The following is a 26,794-nucleotide window of genomic DNA, read 5'->3' as shown; positions in this document are numbered from 1 at the left end:
GTTATTAATTCAACAGGAATGCTTAGCAGTTGGAAAATGAATTTGTAAACTGAAACAGTCCTGAGTTGAACAAGGCTCCTGGGGACGTTACTGCTCTTGAGTCCCTGTGGTGTGTAAAAGTTTAAACCCAAGTGCGAAGAAAGGGAAGAAACACCAGATTTTCTTGACCCATAAGGGCCCAGGAGTAGAAGGCACTAAGTTTTCTCAGCAAAACCTCTAAAGTGGGTAGTAATTGAATCTGGTTTATTACATTCAAACTGGTTGAAGTACGTGCCATATTGCTGAATGTTAATACAAGTTGGTATGTACATTTTTACAGGAGAAAGGCAGAAATGCACGAGCATTTTACACTATATAACAGTGTAGTACAGTACGCCTTTCATTTTAGCTCAAAACTCAAACTGAACCAGCACAGCTGCTGAATATTGAATCAAAACAACCGTCAATCACTGACAATTACTGTTTACATTCTGTTACAGTGTGACTGCGTTACCTTTAAGGATTATTAAGATGTTAAGTTGTCAATTCTCTGCTTGGGCAGAGCAGAATGGAGGGGATAGGAAAGGGAGTTGGAGAGTGAACACTGATGGGTAGAAAGAATGGAGAAGATAGATCAGTTCTGGAACTATTTTGGGGATACATATTTTCCAGCTCCTTGTATGATCAGCCTCCAGTTCGATTTATTTTCCTTTCAAATGCATTGTTTGAACTTTTTTGAACTAATTTCTTTTTAACTAAAAGAAAAACTTGATTAATGCAATTTCAGTTGGACAATATTTTATTTCTTTAATCTTAGTGTGATACACAGTGATGTGAATTTGAAAAGACTTGAGTTCGAGGGATGTGCATAGCAACCTCCGTATCATAATTATTAACAGTCAATACATTGAAAATCAAACTTTCTTTATAATGAAATTGTTACAATGGAACACCCCTTATAATGAAATGCCTCATAATGAAATTGTATAACAAAATTCCCTTTAGAATGAAATTTCTTTTGTAACAGAACTCCCCTTGATAATTAAACTCCCAAACAGTGAAACATTTCAGAAGTCCCAGTGGAATTAGTTATTCATTTAATTCTTCATATAACGAAACTCTTCTTATAATGAAACCATGAGATGCTAAATTTTATGCCTATATAAAGGGGGTTCCACTGTATTTCAGTCACAGTTGAGCAGGAATAGTCTAAACAATATTAATGTAACATAGTTGTTTCGATCAGATAGCAGTCAATGCTTACATTAGACCACTGTGAAGAAAAGTGTTTTTTTTTCCCACACCAAGCCTGATTTTAAAACATTCTCAAACAGTTTGGGAGTGATGAGAAAGGAGTGCACAAAAAATTAAACACCTTGGGGTAAAATTTCCTGGTCCTGCACCTTATGTATTGGATTGCCTGGACAGGATGGATATTGGAAAATCAGTGGGGGGCGGTCTCTACTACAGGCGTGCGATCTTGTCTGCCAGATTTTCCTCTCACTTAAATTGGAAAGACTTTTAATAACAGGGCTTTCCCCAGATCTATGGCTGAGCGCGGAATCCAATGTTCCAACTCCCTCCTATTCCTTCCCATGCCTCACCCTTTCACCTGCCTACTACTGCTCCTGCCCTGAATGCCAGACCCTCACCCTTTCCCTCTCACTCCTAGCACCTCCTGTCCCAATCACCCATTCCTTCCTGTCCCCCCCCCAACAATCTTTCCTTCTCCCTCCTAACGCATCCCGCCCCTGGTCTCCTCCCTCACCCGTCGTTACTCTGCACTTGCCAATGGACAATACAACCTGAGTCTAACATTCCTCCCTCCAATCATCAGCTGAGACCCAGAGCCCAAAACACACCAGTGACCTACTGGCCTAAAGCACTGCCTGATTCCTCCCCCTCCCAGCAACCCCCTTACCTTTTCCTTCTCTCTCTCCCCTACCATCTTCCTTGAGCACCCATTAGTTCCTACCCCTACTGTCTACCACCCACCAAAGCAATATAAGGGGCACAGAGAAGCTGAAGAGAACAGAGAAAACTGTACAAAGTAAGAGAAAGAGACAGAAAGATAAGAGAGGAACCAAAGAGAAATGGAGAGAAACAGAAAAGGAGACACACACACGCAATCAGAAGAGCAGACACACAAGGAAGCTGCAACACAGGTAAAAGAGGTGATGTTTCCTCTGATGGTCTATGGATGCCATGGGAGATCTGCTAGAATATATCTCAAAGTCTTGAATCAGATGTCACACCTCAGCTGCCACACTTTATAATTCATGCAAATTTCTGTGTCACACTTGTACTCAATTAAGTGAGATTTCATATTGATAAAACGACACAATCACGACTTAACAGGTACAGGTCCTGCCAATCAGCAGATCACAAGTGGGAACAAAAACTGCCAATCAGCAACTGACAACTACCAATAAGAGGAAGCAGAAGGGGGAATCAATGAACCGTTCCAAATACTTTCTGAATATCCTTTTAGCCACAATATTGGTTCCTCGTTAAGCGGAGGAACTTGATGCTAGAAATAAGGTTTGTAACATAATAAAGGTATTAAAGATTACTTAATAAACAAGAAAATGACTACATTTACCTATACAAGAATCTTGGTGTACCGTGTTCTGCCAGGGGCCTGTGCCTCTTGGAGAAGCCTGGCATGTGAGTTAATGGAGTTTCCCAGAGCGTTCCCTCTGTTGGCTGAGTGAAAAAGATCAACAAAGGCAGAAGACTACAACAACCATAATGCATCATGGAACCAGTGAATTTACTGCACAGAGGTGGCTATTAGGCCCAACAGGCTCCTTCAACTGGAGCGGTCTACTGTAATCTCAGTTCAATGGTACCAATGCCATTGTTTTAAGCAATTAAACTCCCTGAACAAATCAGTATAACTCTCTGCAAATAACTCCCAGAATTTTATATGATTGACTGGCCATTCACTCAAAATGCCAAAACTTGCTTTTTGTGATCCCTCCTGTCCAGTGATGGAAAAATACAGAAGATCTTCAACACTAACAGATAGGAAGCCATTATAAAGGAGCACTGATGGTATCGGAAATTTGTAGTTATTTATATAAAAGGGTTAAAACAGTATAAATATTAATTTTGAGGTAACTTTGACAGGAAAAACAATGCAAGTTATTATAGTCAGTGGGTTGCTTATTTAGGAAATACAAGAAGTTACATGTCTCAAATTAAACTTCTTTCTCTCTCTATACATTGGCTCCCAGTCCACTAATGCCTCGATTTTAAAATTCTCATCACCGTGTTCAACTCCCTCCATGGCCTTAGCCCTCCCTATCCCTGTAACCTCCTCCAGCCCTAAAACATACCGAGATCTCTACGTTTATCCAACTCTGGCTTTTTCTCCATTCCCCACTTGCTTTACCCCACCATTGGCGGCCGTGTCTTCAGCTCTGGAATTCCCTCCCTAAACCTCTCCATCTTTCCCTCCACCTTTAAGATGCTCCTTAAAACCTACCTCTTTGACCAAGCTTTTGGTCACCTCTCCTAATGTCTCCCTTTTTGGCTCGGTGTCAATTTTTGTCTAATAACGCTCTTTGAAGCACCTTGGGGCATTTTACTACGTTAAAGGCACTATGTAAATACAAATTGTGTCTATATGTGCACATACACATATACATGTATGGTTGATAAGTGTGCATATAAAGAGCAAGAAATTCTGATAGGACTATACCATTATTCAAGTTTAGTGGGAGATTTGGAACAAAAGTCCTGAATTTAATCATGCTTATTTAAGCAGAATCTTATGGTAACCTAAGTACTGTTGCAGAAATATTATATAAAGCAGGAAAATGCAAATTAGGTTAATATTCTCTTAAGTTTTATATTTCTTGGTCCACACTGTAAAAACTTGTACCCTAAATAGATGGGACTTGTTTGCCCAATTGATATTCTAGGTAAAGAGCTGCTATATTCAGTCTTTCAAGAAAAACTTTTATAAGGAGTTAAAATTTGTGTTTTGAGGAACGGAGTGGTGCAGTGGGTTAGACACTGTGGGGAGGGAGGGGATTTCCATGGAGGTTCGTCCAATCGTCCGCCATAACTTTGGTGGAAGAGTCAATGAAAACCCAGAATTGATGATTCGGAGAACATCAGCAGAAGTTAATTCCCTCTCTCTTCACGTTATAACCTTGGTTCAATTCTAGTCTAAACGGATGAGGTGAGGAGTCTCCTCACTCTGTTGGCTTTAAGGGTCTTACGTGAAACGGGGTTTGGGCAATCTTAATCAAGTTTCTATGGACACGGCACAAAACGAAGCTAATTTGGCATTAATTGGCAGTATCATTCTGACAGCCCAACAGTGGTTGCTGTGGGACATGTAAAAGTGCCACGCTGGTACAGTACACAGCGCTCTTCTAAGTTGGGAGCCGAGGCACATTGTTGGGGCAGAGGGAAGGTAGCTTTGCTCTGCATCAGTCTGTGCTTTACCAGACCTGGAAGTGCCTGATGCTGACACTGAGTGCCTGGAATGGCACTAGCATTCCTCACTTTGATTAGCACAATTGAGGTGTTTAAAATGATAAAAGGATTCGATAGGGTAGGTATGGAGAAACTATTTCCTCTAGAGGGGGAATCCAGAATCCATTAAGGGGACATAATCTTAAAATTAATCAGCCATTCACAAATGAAATCAGGAGGCACTTTTTCACACAAAGGGTAGTAGAAATCTGGAACTCTCTCCCCCAAAAGGCCGTGGATACTGGGGCACAATTGGAGCTTTCGAGACCGGGATCAATAGATTTTTATTAGCTAAGGCTATGAAGGATATGGGTCAAAGGCCGATAAATGAAGATCAGGTACAATTCAGCCATTATCTGATTGAATGGCGGAACAGGCCCAAGGGGCTGAATGGCCTATTCCTGTACCTACGTAAAAGCACAACAGAAGTGTAGATTTTTGCTCAAACCATTGTATTTATACCTCTAGCCATTATGGATATACAGAAGGTAAAATATTAATGTTTAAAGCTGTGTTTAATATTGAAAGAAACAAATTGAAAGAATATAATCTCTAGTAGATTCTTCTACACCAAGCTGGGCTGCAACACACTCACAATTCTCAGTTGCACAAAAGCAGTTCATTCCAGGAGAGGTGTCATTTTTAGCAAAGCTTAGCAATGTGTGGGAAAAAAAACATTTCAGCTTCACAATTGCCCATGACAGAAGTAATCCAACAGATGCACTGGTATCCAGAATCTGTTCCTTTTTATACAATGGTGTTCTTGATATGCCTGTCAGTCAGTGGACTCATCCCGACTGGAGAGACAAGCCAAGGGCACACACAGCCCAGAACAGGAAAGAAAAGCATCACTAAGATATCTGGGATTACGCCCATTGGCTCTTACTTTATTTGTACCACTGACCTGGTTTTGCAGGGACAGGTCGTTCGTTAAATGTATATTGGAGCTGTAGCACAACAGTAGGAAATTCTCAGAAACAGTTTTAGTCCTTACTTGGAATAGAATTGTATCGACTGATCTGTTCATTAAATGTAAACAGCACACAAGACTTCAAGAAAAATAGCTTCTGTATATTTACAGAGGCTCTTCCTACGTCACCCGTTCTATTTTGTCATTGGTACGTATTTAGCCAAACACATAGCTACTGCCATCAGAACCTAATGACTCACTATCCCAATTGTACAAATCGTCAATAATCTGAAAGGTGAAGTGGAAGGGTTTTCAACTCCAGCTTGTGGTCATTAATGATTGTGCCAAGCCTTTTTGATTGCATGCAAATGGCACTCAGCAGACACCTTTGAGGTGATAGCGTTCGGGTCAGTGTTGTTTTACTCTATACAGCAGCAGCAAAGAAAGATGCAAAAAACCCCATCCCCCGCCCCCCCCCTCCCCTAGCTCTACTGATAAACCCAGTAAGAGCTCTATGGTCTGTAGGATGACCCGATCACTTACCGATAGAATGCTCACTCCGAAATCTCAACACTTTTTCATTTTTTAAAAACTTTTTTCCATATATATATAAAATGTGCATTTCACCATCACGACAAGTACAAACTTGTATTGGTATCCACAGTATGCTGCACCATTAGCGCAGGTACAGCTCCAGAATCAGTCCTGCTCAGTCCCATGGTTGCGGTACAAAGCGCTGATGGCCACACCGCATCCCAGGAAACAGCAGGGGGTGAGATCCAAAGTGGGTTCCAAACCAGGCCAATTGTGATTACTTTCTCTTCTCCCAGATTCACCCACTTCTGCTTGAATTGGATCTTACCACCATTCCATATCAGTGCAAATCCGTATGCTAGATGTGGATTTGGAAATAGCTGCTCCTTCCCAAGATATATCTCAAGCCATTAGACCAGAAAAGCCAATATATTGTACCCTGAGTAGACATGCTGGTTAAATACATCACTCAACAAGACCATCAATGCCAAATCTCCGTGACGCCATAGGGTAGAAATCCCGATCGACCAATGTCCTGTCTGAATGCTTAATGCGCTCGTGTTACATTCCTGAGTGTGCTATGTTAGGCAGGAGTTAACCTGTGAACTTCGCCAATCAGAATTTCTGCCCTCCTAATGACAGGTTGTACGGTTTAACTAGGCCTCAGCATTGAGCCAAGGGATGTGTACCCAATGTGGGCATTCGAGTCAAACTTTTGGCTCACGTGATCAGTTCTGTTTTCAAGCTATTCTGGCTGAGCGTTTGTGCTCAGCAAGTTAAAATATGTCAGTGGTGGGACTTGGAGGATTTCCCACCTTTACTCTTCCAGCTGATGTCAGCGTTCGGCACTCCCAGGTCAAGTAGACAAGTTGCTAGATGCTAGAGTCCAGTCCCCTCTACTCTGCCCCAACAACATGCCTCGATCTCAACCTCAGAGGAACATCCCTAACTGTCATGCCAGTGTGACATTTTAATTTGCCGCACCAGCTATTCTGGTGGGCTCCCAACAGGCAGCTTCGCTTTGTGGGTCGGTGCAATCGGAACACCAGGAAAGCAACATCAGAACAATCTCCATGTCGCTCATCTGTTTCTACACCTGGAGTCTGACACTTGTTTCACGCAGGAGATAACAACAGACCTGCACCCCTGGTGTAACAATGTAGGTTCGGCAATGCGTACTGGGGAGTGCCATTAACTCCACGAGATCTGCGTATCAGGAGTCAATGGGACTGGTGTGTATGTGGGGGCGGGGATGTAGGAATTTTATTCTGAATGGATAAGCTAGGATGGGCCAAATGGCCTCCCTCATCTGTGTCTATCTTGTGATCCTGTACACATTAATATAAAAGTGCATTATGAGTGGGGCTACCAGTTTAGTGCCAGTCAGTTCAAGTTTGTGCTGTGCTCTGCTGCCCACTGGGACCAGGATTCAAAGTGCCATTTTAAATTAGGCCATCAGTGACAAAATTAATGATAATCCTGTCAATCTCAGCTGGTCCTGAATCCAGGTCCCAGGGGTGAGAAGACAATGTAGCAGACTTTCCTGTTATTGTCCTTGAGCCTTGTGAATCCCTCGGCCGCAACGCCAAGAGGAAAGTCAGGCGGGGAGGATCACACCCTGGCAATGGGTCCCTCTTGATTTTCCATCCTGTTTAAACACATGGACAGACGATCAGGAGGGCTCCACACACTTGTGATCCTCCCCAGTCGAATTTAATCGGACAGCGAGAAGGTAAGATTTTAGGGGTGGCCTGTTTGCACAGAAAGTGGGACTAGGAAATGTGTGGTATTCCAACACTACATGATCCAGAACAGGAGCATTCTGAGAAGAGATGCATTAACGTGTGCACATGGCATCGTTCGGCATTGGTTTTCTAGCTACAGATTGATCCAGATCACCCAAATTAGCAAGCTATAATCAGCCTGTACACTGCAGTTAACAACCTCGGCAAATGTCCTTATTACTTACTCTTCATTATTCGATCAGGGACGTTTTCCAATAGAGTTGAGTTCTTCAGTCATTGCAAAAAAAAACACAAACCAAACTAATACCAGCATTTTGAACTGTTGTCCTTAAATCAATACAAAACTTGTGTCAATCTCCCAATAATGGTCCCAGGTAATCCTCCATCCGGCTAATTATAATATATACCGGATAGTTTACTTACCCGTAATCTGTTACCAAAAAAAAATACTCGTAATACTAAAGTACCCATCATGTAGCGCAGTGTACCTTTAGGGTCTTAGTAGCTGTCGTCTTTAACGCCTTTTCACCTATGTCTTACCACCTCAGCATGCCTGCCGCAGAGGTCCACTTTGCTGCCAAAAATTCAAAAGCCAATTAAAAAACAAGAATAAATCATACACTATATATTATCAAGAACAACAAATTGCAGGTGTTTTGAGTTCAATGGCCAAGCCTCAGGGTTCAGCTGATGTTCATAAAACACTCAAGCTTCGTTCTCATGGTTTATGCTATCACCAGAACCACTTGTTAACTCAGTGTCACCCACCTCTGATCTTACTTGTAATTTAAAACCTACGGGAGGGGGGTGTCCTTGTGGACGTTTAGTACCCGGGGACATTATTGTCGATGACACTAACTTTCATTGGTTTCTTGTATCCCTCAGTTGACTCAAATCTTTCCACATTAAACAATTTCTTGCCAAAAAAAGTGCTTGATACCCTGCCGTCATCCGATGAACTGTGGCTCCAACATGTTTACCGAAGTTTGACAGACTTGGGGATCTCCACAGTTCTGTGTTTTATTGTTTGCTGGGCATCCTCTGCATTGCCCGCTCTCCGTACGGTGTTGGGGCTTGTCGCACTCTTTCGAGGAGCCTGTGGGCTTGACTGCCCTTTCCGTTGGACCAGTGGGCTGGACTGGCCCTTCCTCTGCACTTGCGGGCTGGACTGGCCCTTCCTCTGGACTTGCGGGCTGGACTGAGTTGAGTGAGCCTTCCTAGTCATCAGTGGACTCTTGGACGTCTTAGGCTTAAATGGTTGGAGATTGTCAATGCTTTTCAATGACTTTAGTCCCAGTGCCTCACAGTGGCGATTGCACTGATGGGCAGTGGCAAACTCTTCAATAACTGAGGAAGAACAGTTTCCTGTCAGACCTTGATACCTGCAAAAATAAATCCAATTAAATTTTCAACACTACACACAGAGAGGGGGAGGGAACTGAGTGAAACTATTCCTCCTCCCATAATCAACAGGCCTAACTTTTACATGCACATTCTTCCATTAATATTTTATATATTAATTATGATTTGCTTTAATGTGTGAATGCTTCTGTTCATCAAGCATACGGAAATCAATGCTTTTGCAGTGTTAGCATCAAGCACCGTCAGGTCAGGTGTAGCAACGAGAGATGAGCATAAAGCTCCCTCTACTCTTCCCAAGCCACGTGCCATAGGAACATTGGAACAGGAGTAAGGCATTCAGCCCCTCGAGCCTGTTCTGTCATTCAATTACATCATGGCTGATCTGTATCCTAACTCCATTTACCCGCCTTGGTTCCATATCCCTTAATACCCTTGCCTAACAAAAATCTATCTGAGTTTTGAGATTTTCTATTGACCCCAAGCCTGGACAGCTTTTTGAGGGAGAGTGTTCCAGATTTCCACTGCCCTTTGTGTGAAGAAGTACTTCCTGACATCACCCCTGAATGGCCAAGCTCTAATTTTAAGATTATGTCCCTTTGTTTTGTACTCTCCCACCAGAGGAAATTGTTTCTCTCTATCTACCCTATCAAATCCTTTAATCATCTGAAACACCTCAATTAGATCACCCCTTAATCTTCTATACCCAAGGGAATACAAGCCGAGTCAATGCAACCTGGCCTCATAATTTAACCCTCTAAGCCCCGGTATCATTCTGGTGAATTTGCGCTAACCCTCTCCAAAGCCAATATATCCTTCCTGAGGTGCCTTCGTCTCCCCTACTTCAGAAGACTGTCTGCTCCTGCGCCAGTATGAATTTTTCCATTTCCCACACCGATGAAGCCTCTCTGAAAGAAGCTGCTGAAATCAAATAAAAACAGAAAATTGCTAGAATTGCAGTTGGTCAATCAGAGTTGAAAGAGAAGATGGGTTAACGTTCTGGATGTGACTCTTTGCCAGAGCTGTTAGGAGGAAGGATCATGCCAGTCAACATTGACCAATCTTCCCCTTTCAGATGTCAATCAAACTTCTGTACATTTCTAGCGTTTGCTGTTTTTCTTTTTCCCCTCTTGCCAATTTTAAGTGCCAATTTGGGTTGATTGCAGTCAGTTTTGTCCTAGAGCAATGGGTTGAGATTAGCCAAAGACATTTCACTTACATTATACTTACCTTGATTTTAAAATTCTCATCCTTGTTTTCAAAACCCTGCATGGCCTCGCCCCTCCCCATCTCTGGAGCTTCCTCCAGCCCTACAACACTCCGGCAGTCCTGAGTTTCTCCAATTCTGGCCTTCTGTGCATCCCTGATTTCCTTCGCCCCACTATTGGCGGCCATGCCTTCAGCTGTCTAGGCCCTAAGCTCTGGAATTCCCTCCATAAACCTCTCCGCCTCTCTACCTCTCTCTCCTCCTTTAAATCGGCACTTAAAACTTATCTCTTTGACTAAACTTTTGGTCACCTGTCCTAATATCTCCTTATTTGGCTCGGTGTCAAATTTTGTTTGCTAATCACTCCTGTGAAGTACTTTGGGATGTTTTACTATGTTAAATGTGCTACATAAATGCAAGATGTTGTTGTTGTTACAGATGGCAGAGAGAGGAGGCTTTCAATCTGGACTGGAATCAAATTGAGGTTTCAGAGATGAAAGTGGTGTTCTACTGCGACTAAGTGTGAACTGGATGAATCACAACCTTGACCTACCCTTTGGAATTTGTTGCAATCTGCACATCTGTGATCTTCAGTCCCACTCCTGTACAGATAAGTAAAGAGACAGAAAACAAAACGGTTAACTGCGCTGCCACATTCTTTTTAAAGAAATAGACACTCTAATTTCCATGGGTCACAATCCAGGCGATTACGCTGGGATCACGGCCTCCAGTGTCGACCCCACCGGAGTTTGTAGAGTCAGTGGAAGGGCAACTCAGTGGTCTGGTGGGCACAGCATCTCCCATTGGTTGGTTGCCCATGCCCCTATACCCCCAACCATAGCCATGGTCCCATCGACCCCCTCAGCAAGGGGACTGATATGGAAAAGTTGTTTTGAAGAACATTTAAACTCTTGGGAGGGGGTCCAGACTGCTTGTCTATCCTGGACAGCACAAGCGAGGGCCACATATGCCCTTGTGGAGGCCAGTACACCTCCACTCATTGACGTACCAACTGTCAGTACTACTCCAGTCCCACTAGAGCCTGAGGAGCAGGAAGTCCCAGCCTAGAGAATCCTGGCCCCCCTGGCTCCGCCCGATGACCATTATAAGAACGTAAGAAATAGGAGCAGGAATAGGCCATACGGCCCATCGTGCCTGCTCCGCTATTCAATAAGATCATGGCTGATCTTCAACCTCAACTCCACTTTCCCAACCGATTCCCCTATCCCTTGATTCCCCTAGAGTCCAAAAATCTATCGATCTCAGCCTTGAATATACTCAACGACTGAGCGTCCACAGCCCACAGGGATAGAGAATTCCAAAGACTCACAATCCACTGAGTGAAGAAATTTCTTCTCATCTCAGTCCTAAATGGCTGACCCCTTATCCTGAGACTATGCCCCTTAGTTCTAGGCTCTCCAGCCGGGGAAACAGCCTCTCAGCATCTACCCTGTGAAGCACCCTCAGAATCATATGTTTCAATTTTTCTAAACTCCAGAGAGTATAGGCCCATTCTACTCAATCTCTCCTCATAGGACAACCCTCTCATCCCAGGAATCAATCTAGTGAACCTCTGTTGCACCACCTCTAAGGCAAGTATATCCTTCCTTTGTTAAGGAGACTAAAACTGTACACAGTACTGCAGGTGTGGTCCCACCAAAGCCCTGTACAATTGCAGCAAGACTTCCTTATTCATGTACTCCAACCCCCTTGCAATAAAGGTCAACACACCATTATTTACCTTCTAAGGGACAGGCGGAGGTTTCGGCCCTTATAGGGCAGCTATGAAAGGGCAAAGACCCAGCAGAACCCTGGAGGAATTTCGGCCCAAAGTACCTCTTTCACCAGCGTTCAAATGTCCTAAGATTTGGTCTTCCCCAATGCAGGAAAAAGTACACAGCAGCTCTTCTGGGCTTCGAGGCTCAATGCTGCTGTTTTCCCTCTAGGCACTAGGGAGGGTTAGACTTCGTAAGGGTAGATTTTTCCAACTGATCATTCATGCTGATGCAAAATGGACACGCAAGAGTCCGGAATTCGAATGGAGATCCATATCACCAGAAGCTTGTCAGAAATCATAGATTGATTCAGCACAGAAGGAGGCTATTCGGCCCATCGTGCCTGTGCCGGCTCTTTGAAAGAGCTATCCAATTAGTCCACTCCCCTGCTCTTTCCTTATAACCCTGCAAATGTTTCCTTTTCAAGTATTTATCCAATTCCCTTCTGAAAGTTACTATTGAATCTGCCTCCACCGCCCTTTCAGGCAGCACGTTCCAGATTATAACAACTTGCTTGACTGTGGCCTGCGCATCTGTAATCCTCCAGTTGGAGTGGGGATAAAGGCTATGGCCTACTTCTTCAGGGCACCCTACATTTGCGAAAATACAAGAAAACAAGGCTGGGCTTTAGGGACTGCCCCTCCCACCTTACTTACTTGGGAACGTGTGCCAGTGTCAACTGCAGGCAAAGGCATTCCCTCTCCCCTCGGGGGAGGCCCAGGAAATTACAGGCCTACTTCAAGGGTGAGGAGACCCAGGGTATCAGGCCTCGGACCCTTAATCCTGTCATTAATTCCCATGGAATAAGCATTCATATCATAGTAGTTATAGCACAGGAGGAGGCCATTCGACCCATCGTGCCTGCTCTTTGAAAGAACTATCCAATTGGTCCCATCCCCCTGCTCTTTCCCCATAGCCCTGTAAATTTTTTCCCTTCATAGATCCAATTCCCATTTTGAAAGTTACTATTGAATCTGCTTCCACCACCCTTTCAGGCAGTGCATTCCAGATCATTACAACTCGCTGCGCAAAAAAAATGTTTCCTCATGTCGCCTCTGGCTCGTTTGTCAATCACCTTAAATCTGTGGCCTCTGGTTACTGACCCGTCTGCCACTGGAAACAGTTTCCCCTTATTTACTCTGTCAAAATCCCTCTATCAAATCTCCCCTTAACCTTCCCTGTTCCAAGGAGAACAACCCCAGCTTCTCCAGTTCGCCATTCTCTGGAAAATACTGACAGGGAAATCAGCCCCTTTCATCTTCATAGAATCATAGCATGGTTACAGCATGGGAGGCCATTCGGCCCATGAAGGCGGTACTGGCACTTTGTAATAGCAATCCAGTTAGTCCCATTCCCCTGCTCTTTCCCTGTAGCCATGCAAATTTTTTCTGTTCAAGTATTTACCCAATGCCGTTTTGAAAGTAGGGAAAAACCGGGGAACTACAGGCCAGTGAGCCTAACATCAGTGGTAGGAAAATTATTGGAAAAAATTCTGAAGGACAAAATTAGTCTCCACTTGGAGAAGCAAGGATTAATCAGGGATAGTCAACATGGCTTTGTCAAGGGAAGATCATGTCTGACTAATTTGATTGAATTTTTTGAGGGGGTGACTAGGCGTGTGGATGAGGGTAACGCAGTGGATGTGGTATACATGGATTTCAGTAAGGCCTTCGATAAAGTCCCCCACAGGAGACTGGTCAAGAAGGTACGAGCCCATGGAATCCAGGGTGCCTTGGCACTTTGGATACAAAACTGGCTTAGTGGCAGAAGGCAGAGGGTGATGGTCGAAGGTTGTTTTTGTGACTGGAAGCCTGTGGCCAGTGGGGTACCACAGGGATCGGTGCTGGGTCCCTTGCTGTTTGTGAATGACTTGGATATGAATGTAAAAGGTATGATCAGTAAGTTCGCTGATGATACAAAAATTGGTAGGGTGGTAAATAGCGAGGATAGCCTCAGTCTGCAGGACGATATAGATGGGTTGGTCAGATGGGCGGAACAGTGGCAAATGGAATTTAACCCGGAAAAGTGCGAGGTGATGCACTTTGGAGGGACTAACAAGGCAAGGGAATACACAATGAATGGGAGGACCCTAGGCAAGACAGAGGGTCAGAGGGATCTTGGTGTGCAAGTTCACAGATCCCTGAAGGCGGCGGAACAGGTAGATAAGGTGGTAAAGAAGGCATATGGGATACTTGCCTTTATTAGCCGAGGCATAGAATATAAGAGCAAGGAGGTCATGATGGAGCTGTATAAAACACTGGTTAGGCCACAGCTGGAGTACTGTGTGCAGTTCTGGTCGCCACACTACAGGAAGGATGTGATCGCTTTGGAGAGGGTGCAGAGGAGATTCACCAGGATGTTACCAGGGCTGGAGCGCTTCAGCTATGAAGAGAGACTGGGAAGATTGGGTTTGTTTTCCTTGGAGCAGAGGAGGCTGAGGGGGGACATGATTGAGGTGTACAAAATTATGAGGGGCACAGATAGGATGGATACTAAGGAGCTTTTTCCCTTCGTTGAGGGTTCTATAACAAGGGGACATAGATTCAAGGTAAAAGGCGGGAGGTTTAGAGGGGATTTGAGAAAGAACTTTTTCACCCAGAGGGTGGTTGGAGTCTGGAACTCACTGCCTGAAAGGGTTGTGGAGGCAGGAACCCTCACAACATTCAAGAAGCATTTGGATGCGCACTTGAAATGCCATAGCATACAAGGCTACGGACCAAATGCTGGAATATGGGATTAGAGTAGACAGGGCTGATGGCCGGCGCGGACACGATGGGCCGAAGGGCCTCTATCCGTGCTGTATAACTCTATGACTCTATGACTCTATGACTGAATCTGCTTCCACCGCCCTTTCAGATCATAACTACTTGCTGTGTAAAAAAGTTTTTCCTCGTTTCGCCTTTGGTTCTTTTGTCAATCACCTTAAATCTGTGACCTCTGGTTCTCGAACCTTCCACCAAGTTTCTCTTTATTTACTTTATCTAAACCTTTCATGGTTTTGAACACTTCGATCAAATCTCCTCTTATCCTTCTCTGCTCTGAGGAGAACAACCCCAGCTTCTCCAGTCTATCCATGTAACTGAAATCCCTCATCTGTGGAACCATTCTAGTAAATCTTTTCTACACCCTCTCCAAGGCCTTCACATCCTTCCTAAAGTGCGGTGCTCAGAATTGGACACAATATTCCAGCTGTGGCTGAACCAGTGTTTTATAAAGGTTCAACATAACTTCCTTGCTTATGCCTCTATTTATAAAGCCCAGAATCCTGTATGCTTTTTTAACCGCTTTCTCAACCTGTCATGCCTCCTTCAAAGATTTGTGCACATATACCCTCAGGTCTCTCTGTTCCTGCACCCCTTTAGAATTGTACCATTTAGTTTATATTGCCTCTCCTTGTTCTTCCTGACAAAATGTATCACTTTGCACTTCTCTACATTAAATTTCATCTGCCATGTGTTCGCCCATTCCACCAGCCTGTCTATGTCCTCTTGAAGTCTATTACTATCCTCCTCACTGTTCACTACACTTCCAAGTTTTGTGTCATCTGCAAATTTTGAAATTGTGCCCTGTACACCCAAGTCCAAGTCATTAGTATGTATCAAAAAAGTAGTGGTCCTAGTACCGGCCCCTGGGGAGCACCACTGTATATCTTCCTCCAGTCCGAAAAACAACCGTTCACCACTACTCTCTGTTTCTTGTCATTAGCCAATTTCGTATCCATGCTGCCACTGCCCCTTTTATTCCATGGGCTTCAATCTTGATGACAAGTCTATTACATGGCACTTTATCAAACGCCTTTTGAAAGTCCATATACACAACATCAACCATATTGCCTTCATCAACTCTCTATTATCTCATCAAAAAATTCAATCAAGTTAGTTAAACACGATTTGCCTTTAACAAATCCGTGCTGGCTTTCCTTTATTAATCCACACTTGTCCAAGTGATTATTAACTTTGTCCTGGATTATCGTTTCCAAAAGCTTCCCCACCACCAAGGTTAAACTGACTGGCCTGTAGTTACCAGGTTTATCCTTACACCCTTTTTTGAACAAGGGTGTAACATTTGCAATTCTCCAGTCCTCTGGCACCACCCCCATATCTAAGGAGGACTGGAAGATTATGGCCAGCACCTCTACAATTTCCACCCTTACTTCCCTCAGCAACCTAAGATGCATCCCATCCGGACTGGGTGACTTATCTACTTTAAGTACAGCCAGACTTTCTATTACCTCCTCTTTATCAATTTTTAGCCCATTCAGTATCTCAATTACCTCCTCTTTTACTGTGACTTTGGCAGCATCTTCTTCCTTGGTAAAGACAGATGCAAAGTACTCATTTAGTACCTCAGCCATGCCCTCAGCCTCCATGCATAGATCTCCTTTTTGGTCCCTAATCAGCCCCAACCCTCCTCTTACTACCCATTTACTATTTATATGCCAATAGAAGACTTTTGGATTCCCTTTTATGTTAGCCACCAATCTATTCTCATACTCTCTCTTTACTCTTCTAATTTCCTTTCTCACTTCTCCTCTGTACTTTCTATATTCAGCCTGGTTCTCACTTGTACATTATTTTTGGTTGAAGAACTTCCATTAACTGACAGGAACAGGACTTGAGGTTTTATTGACCTGATTTCATCTCCATCCTTGCAGGTCGTCATTTAAAAAGGACGGAATTTCCACAAGGAGTAACATGTGCTTCAGATAACTTTTCATGCACAATTCTTACAGCTGTCAGCAAGAGACTGGAGCCAAAGCAGTTAACACTATTTACTTTAGTGGTGAGGCACTGACAGAATCAGATTAGAGTCTGTAAATGGAACATTCAAAAGTTCAGCTTGTACTCTTACCTGATTTCAACCAATCTGTTCTTCTACCTATTCCTGTGCCCAGGCATGATCAGCCACCAGAGAATTCTCATATTACAACCAGTAGAACACACTGCAATTCCAATGGAGAAACACACAGCCACCAGACTGCCAGGGATCTCAGGCACAGGAACACACAAACACCACACTGTGAGGGGGTTCAGACACAGGAACACATAGACACCACAATGTGAGGGGGTTCAGACACAGGAACACATAGACACCACACTGTGAGGGAGTTCAGACACAGGAACACATAGACACCACACTGTGGGGGAGTTCAGACACAGGAACACACAAACACCACACTGTGAGGGGGTTCAGACACAGGAACACATAGACACCACAATGTGAGGGGGTTCAGACACAGGAACACATAGACACCACACTGTGAGGGAGTTCAGACACAGGAACACATAGACACCACACTGTGGGGGAGTTCAGACACAGGAACACATAGACACCACACTGTGAGGGAGTTCAGACACAGGAACACATAGACACCACACTGTGAGGGAGTTCAGACACAGGAACACATAGACACCACACTGTGAGGGAGTTCAGACACAGGAACACATAGACACCACACTGTGAGGGAGTTCAGACACAGGAACACATAGACACCACACTGTGAGGGAGTTCAGACACAGGAACACATAGACACCACACTGTGAGGGGGTTCAGACACAGGAACACACAGACACCACACTGTGAGAGGGTTCAGACACAGGAACACATAGACACCACACTGTGAGGGGGTTCAGACACAGGAACACACAGACACCACACTGTGAGGGGGTTCAGACACAGGAACACATAGACACCACACGGTGAGAGGGTTCAGACACAGGAACACATAGACACCACACTGTGAGGGGGTTCAGACACAGGAACACATAGACACCACACTGTGAGGGGGTTCAGACACAGGAACACATGGACACCACAGTGTGAGGGGGTACAGACACAGGAACACATAGACATGGCACTACCAGGTATCTCAGATGGAGGAACAAGCAACCAATAGCCTGCATGGATGCTCCCATCGGCACCTAGATTGCCAATGACCTTGGTCAGATGCAAAGACTCAAAGCCTGGTTGGATGGGCACTTAGATACTAGATAGCAAGGAATGTGGCTAAAAACATAGCCAGTAAACAACCTGGAAAATGGGATGTAGTGTCCCAATAAAACACCAAATAATACGGACCCATTGCTACTGGATGTGCAGGGATCTGAGGCACATTAGACGCTTTCAACCACCAGTTTTCTCAGATGGATGAGAGCACACATAGACAACAACTGTATCAGGCAAGGAATTAGATCAATACACGGATAGAGAAATCACATGGATGGATGCACGTTCCAGAAATTTGAAATGGTTATTGACAAATTCTAAAAAGATACAAGAGAATACTTTCCCTGCATGTTTTTAACAATGTGCCCAGATGTGGCACTGTACAGATTTGAACGTGTCCACTAAAAATAATTTAACAAGACTGCACGAGATACATCACTGAAAAAGAAACACCACTTACCCCATTCATAGTACACTGGTTACCTATGAATATCCTTCACAGCTTGGTCCGTTTCCGGGATCCCTTGCGCTCAGTATACTCTCCAAAATGTGTGAGCCACTCTAACAAAGCGTTCTTTTGCTTCACGCTGTCTCAATGAAATTGTAAAGCAGCCAAACTCGAGGAGTAATTCCCACCATATTGCAGTGTTAACGCGAGCTTTGTGTACACTGCAGATAATAACCCACCATGGCCATTCTTAACTCATGGTCATAATCTTGCACTCCTCCGTTTGATTTGGAGAGACCTATACTCATTATCAGTGACGGGAGGTAAATTTTCATTAGTGCCCAGCAAAGGGAAGGCCATTAATGAGTCTGTATTTACACTGCTGTTCAGTATAACAATAGAAGAGGTATTAGTGATTTATTAACATTGTTCTACAGGACAGGCTGCATCGTTAATTACTCCATGTTTACATTGTTATAAAGGAGGCACCAGTGATGGCTGTGTGTTTTCTATTATAAAGGAGGCACCAGCGATGGCTGTGTGTTTTCTATTATAAAGGAGGCACCAGCGATGGCTGTGTGTTTTCTATTATAAAGGAGGCACCAGCGATGGCTGTGTGTTTTCTATTATAAAGGAGGCACCAGAATTGGCTGTGTGTTTTCTATTATAAAGGAGGCACCAGCGATGGCTGTGTGTTTGCTATTATAAAGAAGGTACCAGTAATGGCTTTGTGTTTTTGTTGTTGTACAGTACAGATATATGAATATGGGCTGTATTTATGTTGCTGCAGAGTAGGGTCATGTGAATTAGTTTGAATGTACAGTAAGGGAGTGTGATCATGGGTCTTGTACTTATATTGCTCTAAAGATTGGTCTGTATTTACGGTCAAGATGTCTATTTGATGTAGCTTTATATTTCAGGGGTGTCAGTAATTAATCTGTAATTGTCAAGTGCCCTGGGAGGGGACTTTGATAGCAATCCGATCTGTTCTGCACGGTGTAATTTTAACCCTACCTTGTAAGTCAGTTATTAGCAAATTGCCATTTGTCCATTGGTAAATCCAGTGTTGAAAGGTGTGACACTTCTGTTCAATTTCAGAGCCACTTTTCTCTGGCAGATTTTTGCTCTTGTCTTCCATACAATACTTCATGAATTGGCCATTCAAATCTTTCTCGATAGTTGCGTAAGGGATATTGTTGGCAGGGCGATAGAGCAAATGCAATGGAATTATCCTGAAAACACAAAATCCAAGTAAGCAACAAATGACTGACAGACAACTTTTTGAAAATAAACATATGCAAATAACAGAATTCGTAGTGCATCAAAACACTTACTCTGGCACTGGGCCAAAGTCTTCAATCACCCGAGCCTCAGCTGCAAATATTTTACCGTATTCTCTCGCTGTGTTTTGAAGCTTACATTCCTGTAAATAACAAAAATTTTAGTCCCCTCCCAGATAGATGCAAAATGTTTTCATTATCATCACCACCACCGTCATCACCACCGCCGTCACTGTCGCCGGTGTCACTGCCGCCGTTGTCACCACCGCTGCCGTCTCATCATGGTAAAAACATTAAAGTCTTAAAGCATAGATTCACCAGGACAATGCCAGGGATGGAAAACTATAGTTATAATGAGGAGGGACTTGAGATACTGGAACTATGGCAGAGAAAGCTAAGGAGATTTAATAGAGTATTTTTATAATTCTGAATTAGTTTGATTGAGTGAATAGGGAAAGACTATTTCCTCTGGTCAGGGAGGCACTGCTGGGAGTGAGAGTGAGAAGCGGTGTTAGGAGAAACTTCACTGTATGGGGCGGGGGGGTTATTGGAACATTTAAAAAAATTAATATCACCAAAAGAATACTCTTGAAGGGTGATATTCGCCAACAGAACCCTATTTGAAACATGCATGCCAACAGTATGTCCCATTGTGAAGTGAGTGACATTATCCAGACGCTTTTGAAATTCAAATATTATCCATTTGTTTATATGAGCCTTTCTGCTGATATTTGTTAAAAAGTATTTTTTACTTAAACAATGAGTGCTAATCACATCAGGAAAATTGTCTTGAAGGAGTTACTCAGCTTGGCAGCATGAGGGAACTAATTAACATGGCAAGTCTGTCAAGGCAACAAGATACGTTTGGATTAAGAAGGCCTTGATCTCATCCTTCCAGAATACCAACCCTACCAAAGGAGATGGGGAAACGAGCAGTAATTTCCACAGGTAGTCACAATAGAATCCATTCTGATATAATAAGACCTAATTAATCATCTCGAATAAGAGACACCCTTTACCTGCAAAGTGATATCATGGTTGCTTTCAATAAGGCCATTTTCACGTTTGGTCCCATAAGAAATGCAGTTCCGCACTTTGATAATGCAAGTAGCACCAGATTCGAATATCGGCTCTAGTCCATAAATAACCTTCACCCGACTAGCTTTGCGCCGAAATCCATCACCAAAATTCAGCTCCTTTATCATAATTCTGCCGAAGAGTTTGTTGCCCCAGAATCCTGCGTCAGTTAGACCTTTGGTAATTAGCATGGGCATCATCTCGATTTCCTCGCCCACTGTAACACAGAACCAAAGCGACGTGGGCATGCTGGATTATAAACAATGACGGAGCTATGATTATTAAGGAAATGTCAATAGGGTAAATGGGGGTTTGTATCTTACCTTCAATTTCTTCCCTTGAAATAAAGCCAGACAACACTGCAGCAACAAACAAACCAGTTAGATTTTCATTTAAAACAGCAACATTATACACAAAAAAGAATAAAGGAAGACTTGCATTTAAATAGCACTTTTCAAGACCTCAGGGCATCCCAAAGCTCTTTACAGCCAATGAAGTACTGTAACTGTTGTAGTGTAGGAAACCCGGCAGCTAATTTGCGCACATCAAAGTCCCACAAACAGCAATGTGATAATGACCAGATCATCTGTTTTTAGTGATGTTGGTTGAGGGATAAATATTGGCCGGGACACATGTTGGAGAAATCCTCTGCTCTTTTTCAAAATAGTGCCAAGGGATTTTTTACATCCACTTGAGAGGGCAGACTGGGCCTCGGTTTAATGTCTCATCCAAAAGACGGCCAGTCTGGCAGTGCAGCTCTCCCTCAGTACATGTGGACGATACATGCGGTAATTTTCAAGGAATCCGACACTCACATGACGAAGGAGAAAGCCTCCGAAAGCTTGTGATTTTCAAATAAAACTGTTGGACTATAACCTGGTGTTGTAAGATTCCTTACACTCGGTTTAATGTCTCATCCAAAAGACGGCCCCTCTGGCAGTGCAGCTCTCCCTCAGTACTGCACTGGATTATATACTCACGTTTCTGGAGTGGGGCTTGAATCCACAATGTTCTGACTCAGAGGAGTGCTACCACTGAGCCACGGTTGAGTTTTCTATTGCTGTTATATGGGCTAGAACAGCCACCCACCACAAACAAGCTAAATGTAGGGGCGGGACTAGAATGAGACTGGAGGAGTGACTCCTGCTTCTCCAGCCTATGAGTAGGATTGGCGGCTGGTATGCCCAGTGAGAACTGGTGCGTCAGCCTGACGAATGGTTGGTTGCCCATTAAAGGAGCAGTGCTCCAGTGACATTTTGCCACATCTGATACAGAAAATGTGGTAATCCTAGAACGATGCAGCACAGGAGGCCATTCGGCCCATCGAGCCTGTGTTGGCTCTTTAAAAGAGCTATCCAATTAGTCCCGCTCCCCTGCTCTTTCCCCGTAGCCCTGCCAATCTTTCCTTTTCAAGTATATATCCAGTTCCTTATGCAAGTTTGAAAATATTTTTGAATTGCTGATATGTCCACTGGTATTAATATACGTGTATTAACCACACTGCAATGATTCTTGCTGCAGCACATATTGCAACTGCTCAGATTAAGAGTTGCCACAGTTACCAGTGTGGCGGTTTCAGGAAAGCTTTCTGACAGCTGGTGGCTTAAATAACCAAGCTTGCCTATAGACACCCAAGTACAGCAACACCGTACCCTTTTATCCAAACACTGTGTACTACTTTGTAAAGTTCAATAACAGGCCGAACATTTTCACTTACCTTCGTTGCTGAAGAGGAAATCAGTGGCATCAGAGCCGTATTCATTCTCCACGACACATCTGTAAACTCCACAGTCCTTCGCCGATGCCTGTACAATTGCCAGTGCTAACTGACTCTCGTCGCCAGCGCTGAAAAATGCAACAAGGAAATGATTAGTCTGCACTGGCAGTGAAAGCCTCAGGCCAAGAAAGCAGGCAGATTCCATTCACCAGAACGGGAAAATTCCAGCGTCTCCTCTACTGACCTATTTTCCTGCAGCACAGTTAGAAATTGCAGCAGGACTGAGGCTCCAAGCTCAATGAGGTGTTCTATAGAGAGCATCAACGGCAGGGAGGTTTGGCCACAAATACCTGTATGAAGCTAACCTTTCCCCTTAATGTCTGAATGCACCATTAATGTGACCTTAAGATGGCATCAGAAGCTCCATTGTTGGTGTGAGGATAAGATGTGCACATTACTTTGGACACAAATGTGTGTGATGAGCACAGTTGGGAAGACGTCCTCATTTTCAGAGGGGTCAATGGAGGTCCTTCTGTAGGAGGTGTGGTGAAGGGAGGTGGCTCCCTTTCGAGCAGAAGAGCAACCTCCTGTTAAAGCACGGGTTCAAAGTTGCATGGCTTGCAGTGACAGGAAGAGTTAACAGAGTTTCCCCAGTTTGTTGGACCTGGGAGCAAATGTAACAGAAATTCAGTAACATCAGAATTCCCAAGTTAACTGTACCCACTTACATATCTGAATGTTGCCTTAGATATTTTCTCAAGTACAGTGGTGCTAGTCACTCCTATATGTGGGCAGCATATCATCTGAAGACATGATGTCAGGTTGCACGCACACTGACAACACCCAGCTCTACCTCACCACCACCTCTCGACCCCTCCACTTCATCTGATTTGTATTTTTTTATTCGTTCATGGGATGTGGGCGTTGTTGGCAAGGCCAGCATTTATTGCCCATCCCTAATTGCCCTTGAGAAGGTGGTGGTGAGCCGCCTTCTTGAACCGCTGCAGTCCGCGGTGAAGGTTCTCCCACAGTGCTGTTAGGAAGGGAGTTCCAGGATTTTGACTCAGCGACAATGAAGGAACGGCAATATATTTCCAAGTCGGGATGGTGTGTGACTTGGAGGGGAACGTGCAGGTGGTGTTGTTCCCATGTGCCTGCTGCCCTTGTCCTTCTAGGTGGTAGAGGTCGTGGGTTAGGGAGGTGCTGTCGAAGAAGCATTGGCAAGTTGCTGCAGTGCATCCTGTGGATGGTAAACACTGCAGCCACTGTGCGCCGGTGGTGAAGGGAGTGAATGTTTAGGGTGGTGGATGGGGTAGCAATCAAGCCGGCTGCTTTGTCCTGGATGGTGTCGAGCTTCTTGAGTGTTGTTGGAACTGCACTCATCCAGGCAAGTGGAGAGTATTCCATCACACTCCTAACTTGTGCCTCGTAGATGGTGGAAAGGCTTTGGGGAGTCAGAAGGTGAGTTACTCGCTGCAGAATACCCAGCCTCTGACCTGCTCTTGTAGCCACAGTATTTATATCGCTGGTCCAGTTAAGTTTCTGATCAATGGTGACCCCCAAGATGTTGATGGTGAGGGATTTGGTGATGGTAATGCCGTTGAATGTCAAGGGGAGGTGGTTAGACACTCTCTTGTTTGAGATAGTCATTGCCTGGCACTTGTCTGGTGCGAATGTTACTTGCCACTTATCAGCCAAAGCCTGGATGTTGTCCAGGTCTTGCTGCATGCGGGCACGGACTGCTTCGTTATCTGAGGGGTTGCGAATGGAACTGAACACCGTGCAAACATCAGCGAACATCCCCATTTCTGACCTTATGATGGAGGAAAGATCATTGATGAAGCAGCTGAAGATGGTTGGGCCTAGGACACTGCCCTGAGGAACTCCTGCAGCAATGTCCTGGGGCTGAGATGATTGGCCTCCAACAACCACTACCAACTTCCTTTGTGCTAGGTATGACTCCAGCCACTGGAGAGTTTTCCCCCTGATTTTTTTTTCGTTCATGGGTTGTGGGCGTCGCTGGCTAGGCCAGCATTTATTGCCCATCCCTAATTGCCCTTGAGAAGGTGGTGGTGAGCCACCTTCTTGAACCGCTGCAGTCCGTCTGGTGATGGTTCTCCCACAGTGCTATTAGGAAGGGAGTTCCTGGATTTTGACCCAGCGCCGATGAAGGAATGGCAATATATTTCCAAGTCGGGATGGTGTATGACTTGGAGGGGAATGTGCAGGTGGTGTTGTTCCCATGTGCCTGCTGCTCTTGTCCTTCTAGGTGGTAGAAGTCGCGGGTTTGGGAGGTGCTGTCGAAGAAGCCTTGGCGAGTTGCTGCAGTGCATCCTGTGGATGATACACACTGCAGCCACTGTGCGCCGGTGGTGAAGAGAGTGAATGTTTAGGGTGGTGGATGGGGTGCCAATCAAGCGGGCTGCTTTGTCCTGGATGGTGTCGAGCTTCTTGAGTGTTGTTGGAGCTGCACTCATCCAGGCAAGTGGAGAGTATTCCATCACACTCCTGACTTGTGCCTTGTAGATGGTGGAAAGGCTTTGGGGAGTCAGGAGGTGAGTCACTCGCCGCAGAATACCCAGCCTCTGACCTGCTCTTGTAGCCACAGTATTTATATGACTGGTTCAGTTAAGTTTCTCGTCAATGGTGACCCCCAGGATGTTGATGGTGGGGGATTTGGCGATGGTAATGCCGTTGAATGTCAAGGGGAGGTGGTTAGACTCTCTCTTGTTGGAGATGGTCATTGCCTGGCACTTGTCTGGCGCGAATGTTACTTGCCACTTATCAGCCCAAACCTGGATGTTGTCCAGGTCTTGCTGCATGCGGGATCGGACTGCTTCATTATTTGAGGAGTTGCGAATGGAACTGAACACTGTGCAATCATCAGCGAACATCCTCATTTCTGACCTTACGATGGAGGGAAGGTCATTGATGAAGCAGCTGAAGATGGTTGGGCCTAGGACACTGCCCTGAGGAACTCCTGCAGCAATGTCCTGGGGCTGAGATAATTGGCCTCCAACAACCACTACCATCTTCCTTTGTGCTAGGTGTGACTCCAGCCACTGGAGAGTTTTCCCCCTGATTCCCACTGACTTCAATTTTGTTAGGCCTCCTTGGTGCCACGCTCGGTCAAATGCTGCCTTGATGTCAAAGGCAGTCACTCTCACCTCACATCTGGAATTCAGCTCTTTTGTCCATGTTTGGACCAAGGCTGTAATGAGATCTGGAGCCGAGTGGTCCTGGCGGAACCCAAATTGAGCATCGGTGAGCAGGTTATTGGTGAGTAAGTGCCGCTTGAGCACTGTCGATGACACTTTCCATCACTTTGCTGATGATTGAGAGTAGACTGATGGGGCGGTAATTGGCCGGATTGGATTCGTCCTGCTTTTTGTGGACAGAGCATACCTGGGCAATTTTCCACATTGTCGGGTAGATGCCATTGTTGCAGCTGTACTGGAACAGCTTGGCTAGAGGCGCAGCTAGTTCTGGAGCACAAGTCTTCAGCACTACAGCCGGCATGTTGTCGGGGCCCATAGTCTTTGCTGTATCCAGTGCACTCAGCCGTTTCTTGATATCACGTGGAGTGAATCAAATTGGCTGAAGACTGGCTTCTGTGATGGTGGGGATATCGGGGGGAAGCCGAGATGGATCATCCACTCGGCACTTCTGGCTTTTTGTTACGCTGCTTGTCCGACATCCAGTCCTGGAGGAGCAGAAATTTCCTCCAATTAAATATTGGGAAGACTGAAGTCATTGTCTTCGGCCCCTACCGTAAAGTCCATTCCCTGGCCACCGTCTCAGGCTGAACCAGACTGTTCACATTCTCGGCGTCCTATTTGACCCTGAGCTGAGCTTCAGACCCCATATCCTCTCCATCACAAATACCACCTACTCCGTAACATCGCCCGTCTCAGCCCCTGCCTCAGCCTATCTGTTTCTGAAACCCTCATCCATGCCTTTGTTACCTCAGAATTTGTAATGCAGCAATAATTAAAAATACCGCGGGAAAGGTTTGCTGGACAAAAAGATAAGTGCTCACTACCAAACCTACACTTCAGCATTAATTTCAATAACAGCAACCCTGTTTCATGGACGATCCTAGGGAACAGGAGTAGGCCATTCAGCCCCTCGAGCCTTTTCCACCATTCACTTAGATCATGGCTGATCTGTATCTTAACTCCATCTACACGCCTTGGTTCCGAAACCCTTACCTAACAAAAATCTATCAATCTGAGTTTTGAAATTTTCATTTGACCCTCAGCCTCAATAGCTTTTTGGGGGAGAGTTTTCTAGATTTCCACGACCCTTTGTGTGAATAAGTGCTTC

The 26,794-nt window shown here is 44.7% G+C and overlaps 1 protein-coding gene across 1 annotated transcript in view; it reads right to left on the bottom strand.

Annotated features, from left to right (window-relative positions):
- Positions 1-760: 760 nt before the first annotated feature.
- alpk3a (alpha-kinase 3a) overlaps positions 761-26,794 on the bottom strand; it is a 69,710-nt gene continuing 43,676 nt past the window's right edge. The window contains exons 8-14 of the mRNA XM_067973395.1: positions 22,469-22,596; positions 21,075-21,110; positions 20,694-20,968; positions 19,729-19,817; positions 19,409-19,626; positions 10,779-10,827; positions 761-9,041 (exon numbers count right to left, since the gene is read on the bottom strand). Of these exons, the coding sequence (XP_067829496.1) occupies positions 8,636-9,041; positions 10,779-10,827; positions 19,409-19,626; positions 19,729-19,817; positions 20,694-20,968; positions 21,075-21,110; positions 22,469-22,596 (1,201 nt within the window). The 3' untranslated portion in view covers positions 761-8,635. The remainder of the gene's footprint in view (positions 9,042-10,778; positions 10,828-19,408; positions 19,627-19,728; positions 19,818-20,693; positions 20,969-21,074; positions 21,111-22,468; positions 22,597-26,794) is intronic.

This window comes from Heptranchias perlo, chromosome 38, assembly GCF_035084215.1.
Source record: "Heptranchias perlo isolate sHepPer1 chromosome 38, sHepPer1.hap1, whole genome shotgun sequence".
NCBI lineage: Eukaryota > Metazoa > Chordata > Chondrichthyes > Hexanchiformes > Hexanchidae > Heptranchias > Heptranchias perlo.
Note: the sequence above shows the minus strand (reverse complement) of the source record. Positions and strands in the feature narration are given on the sequence as shown.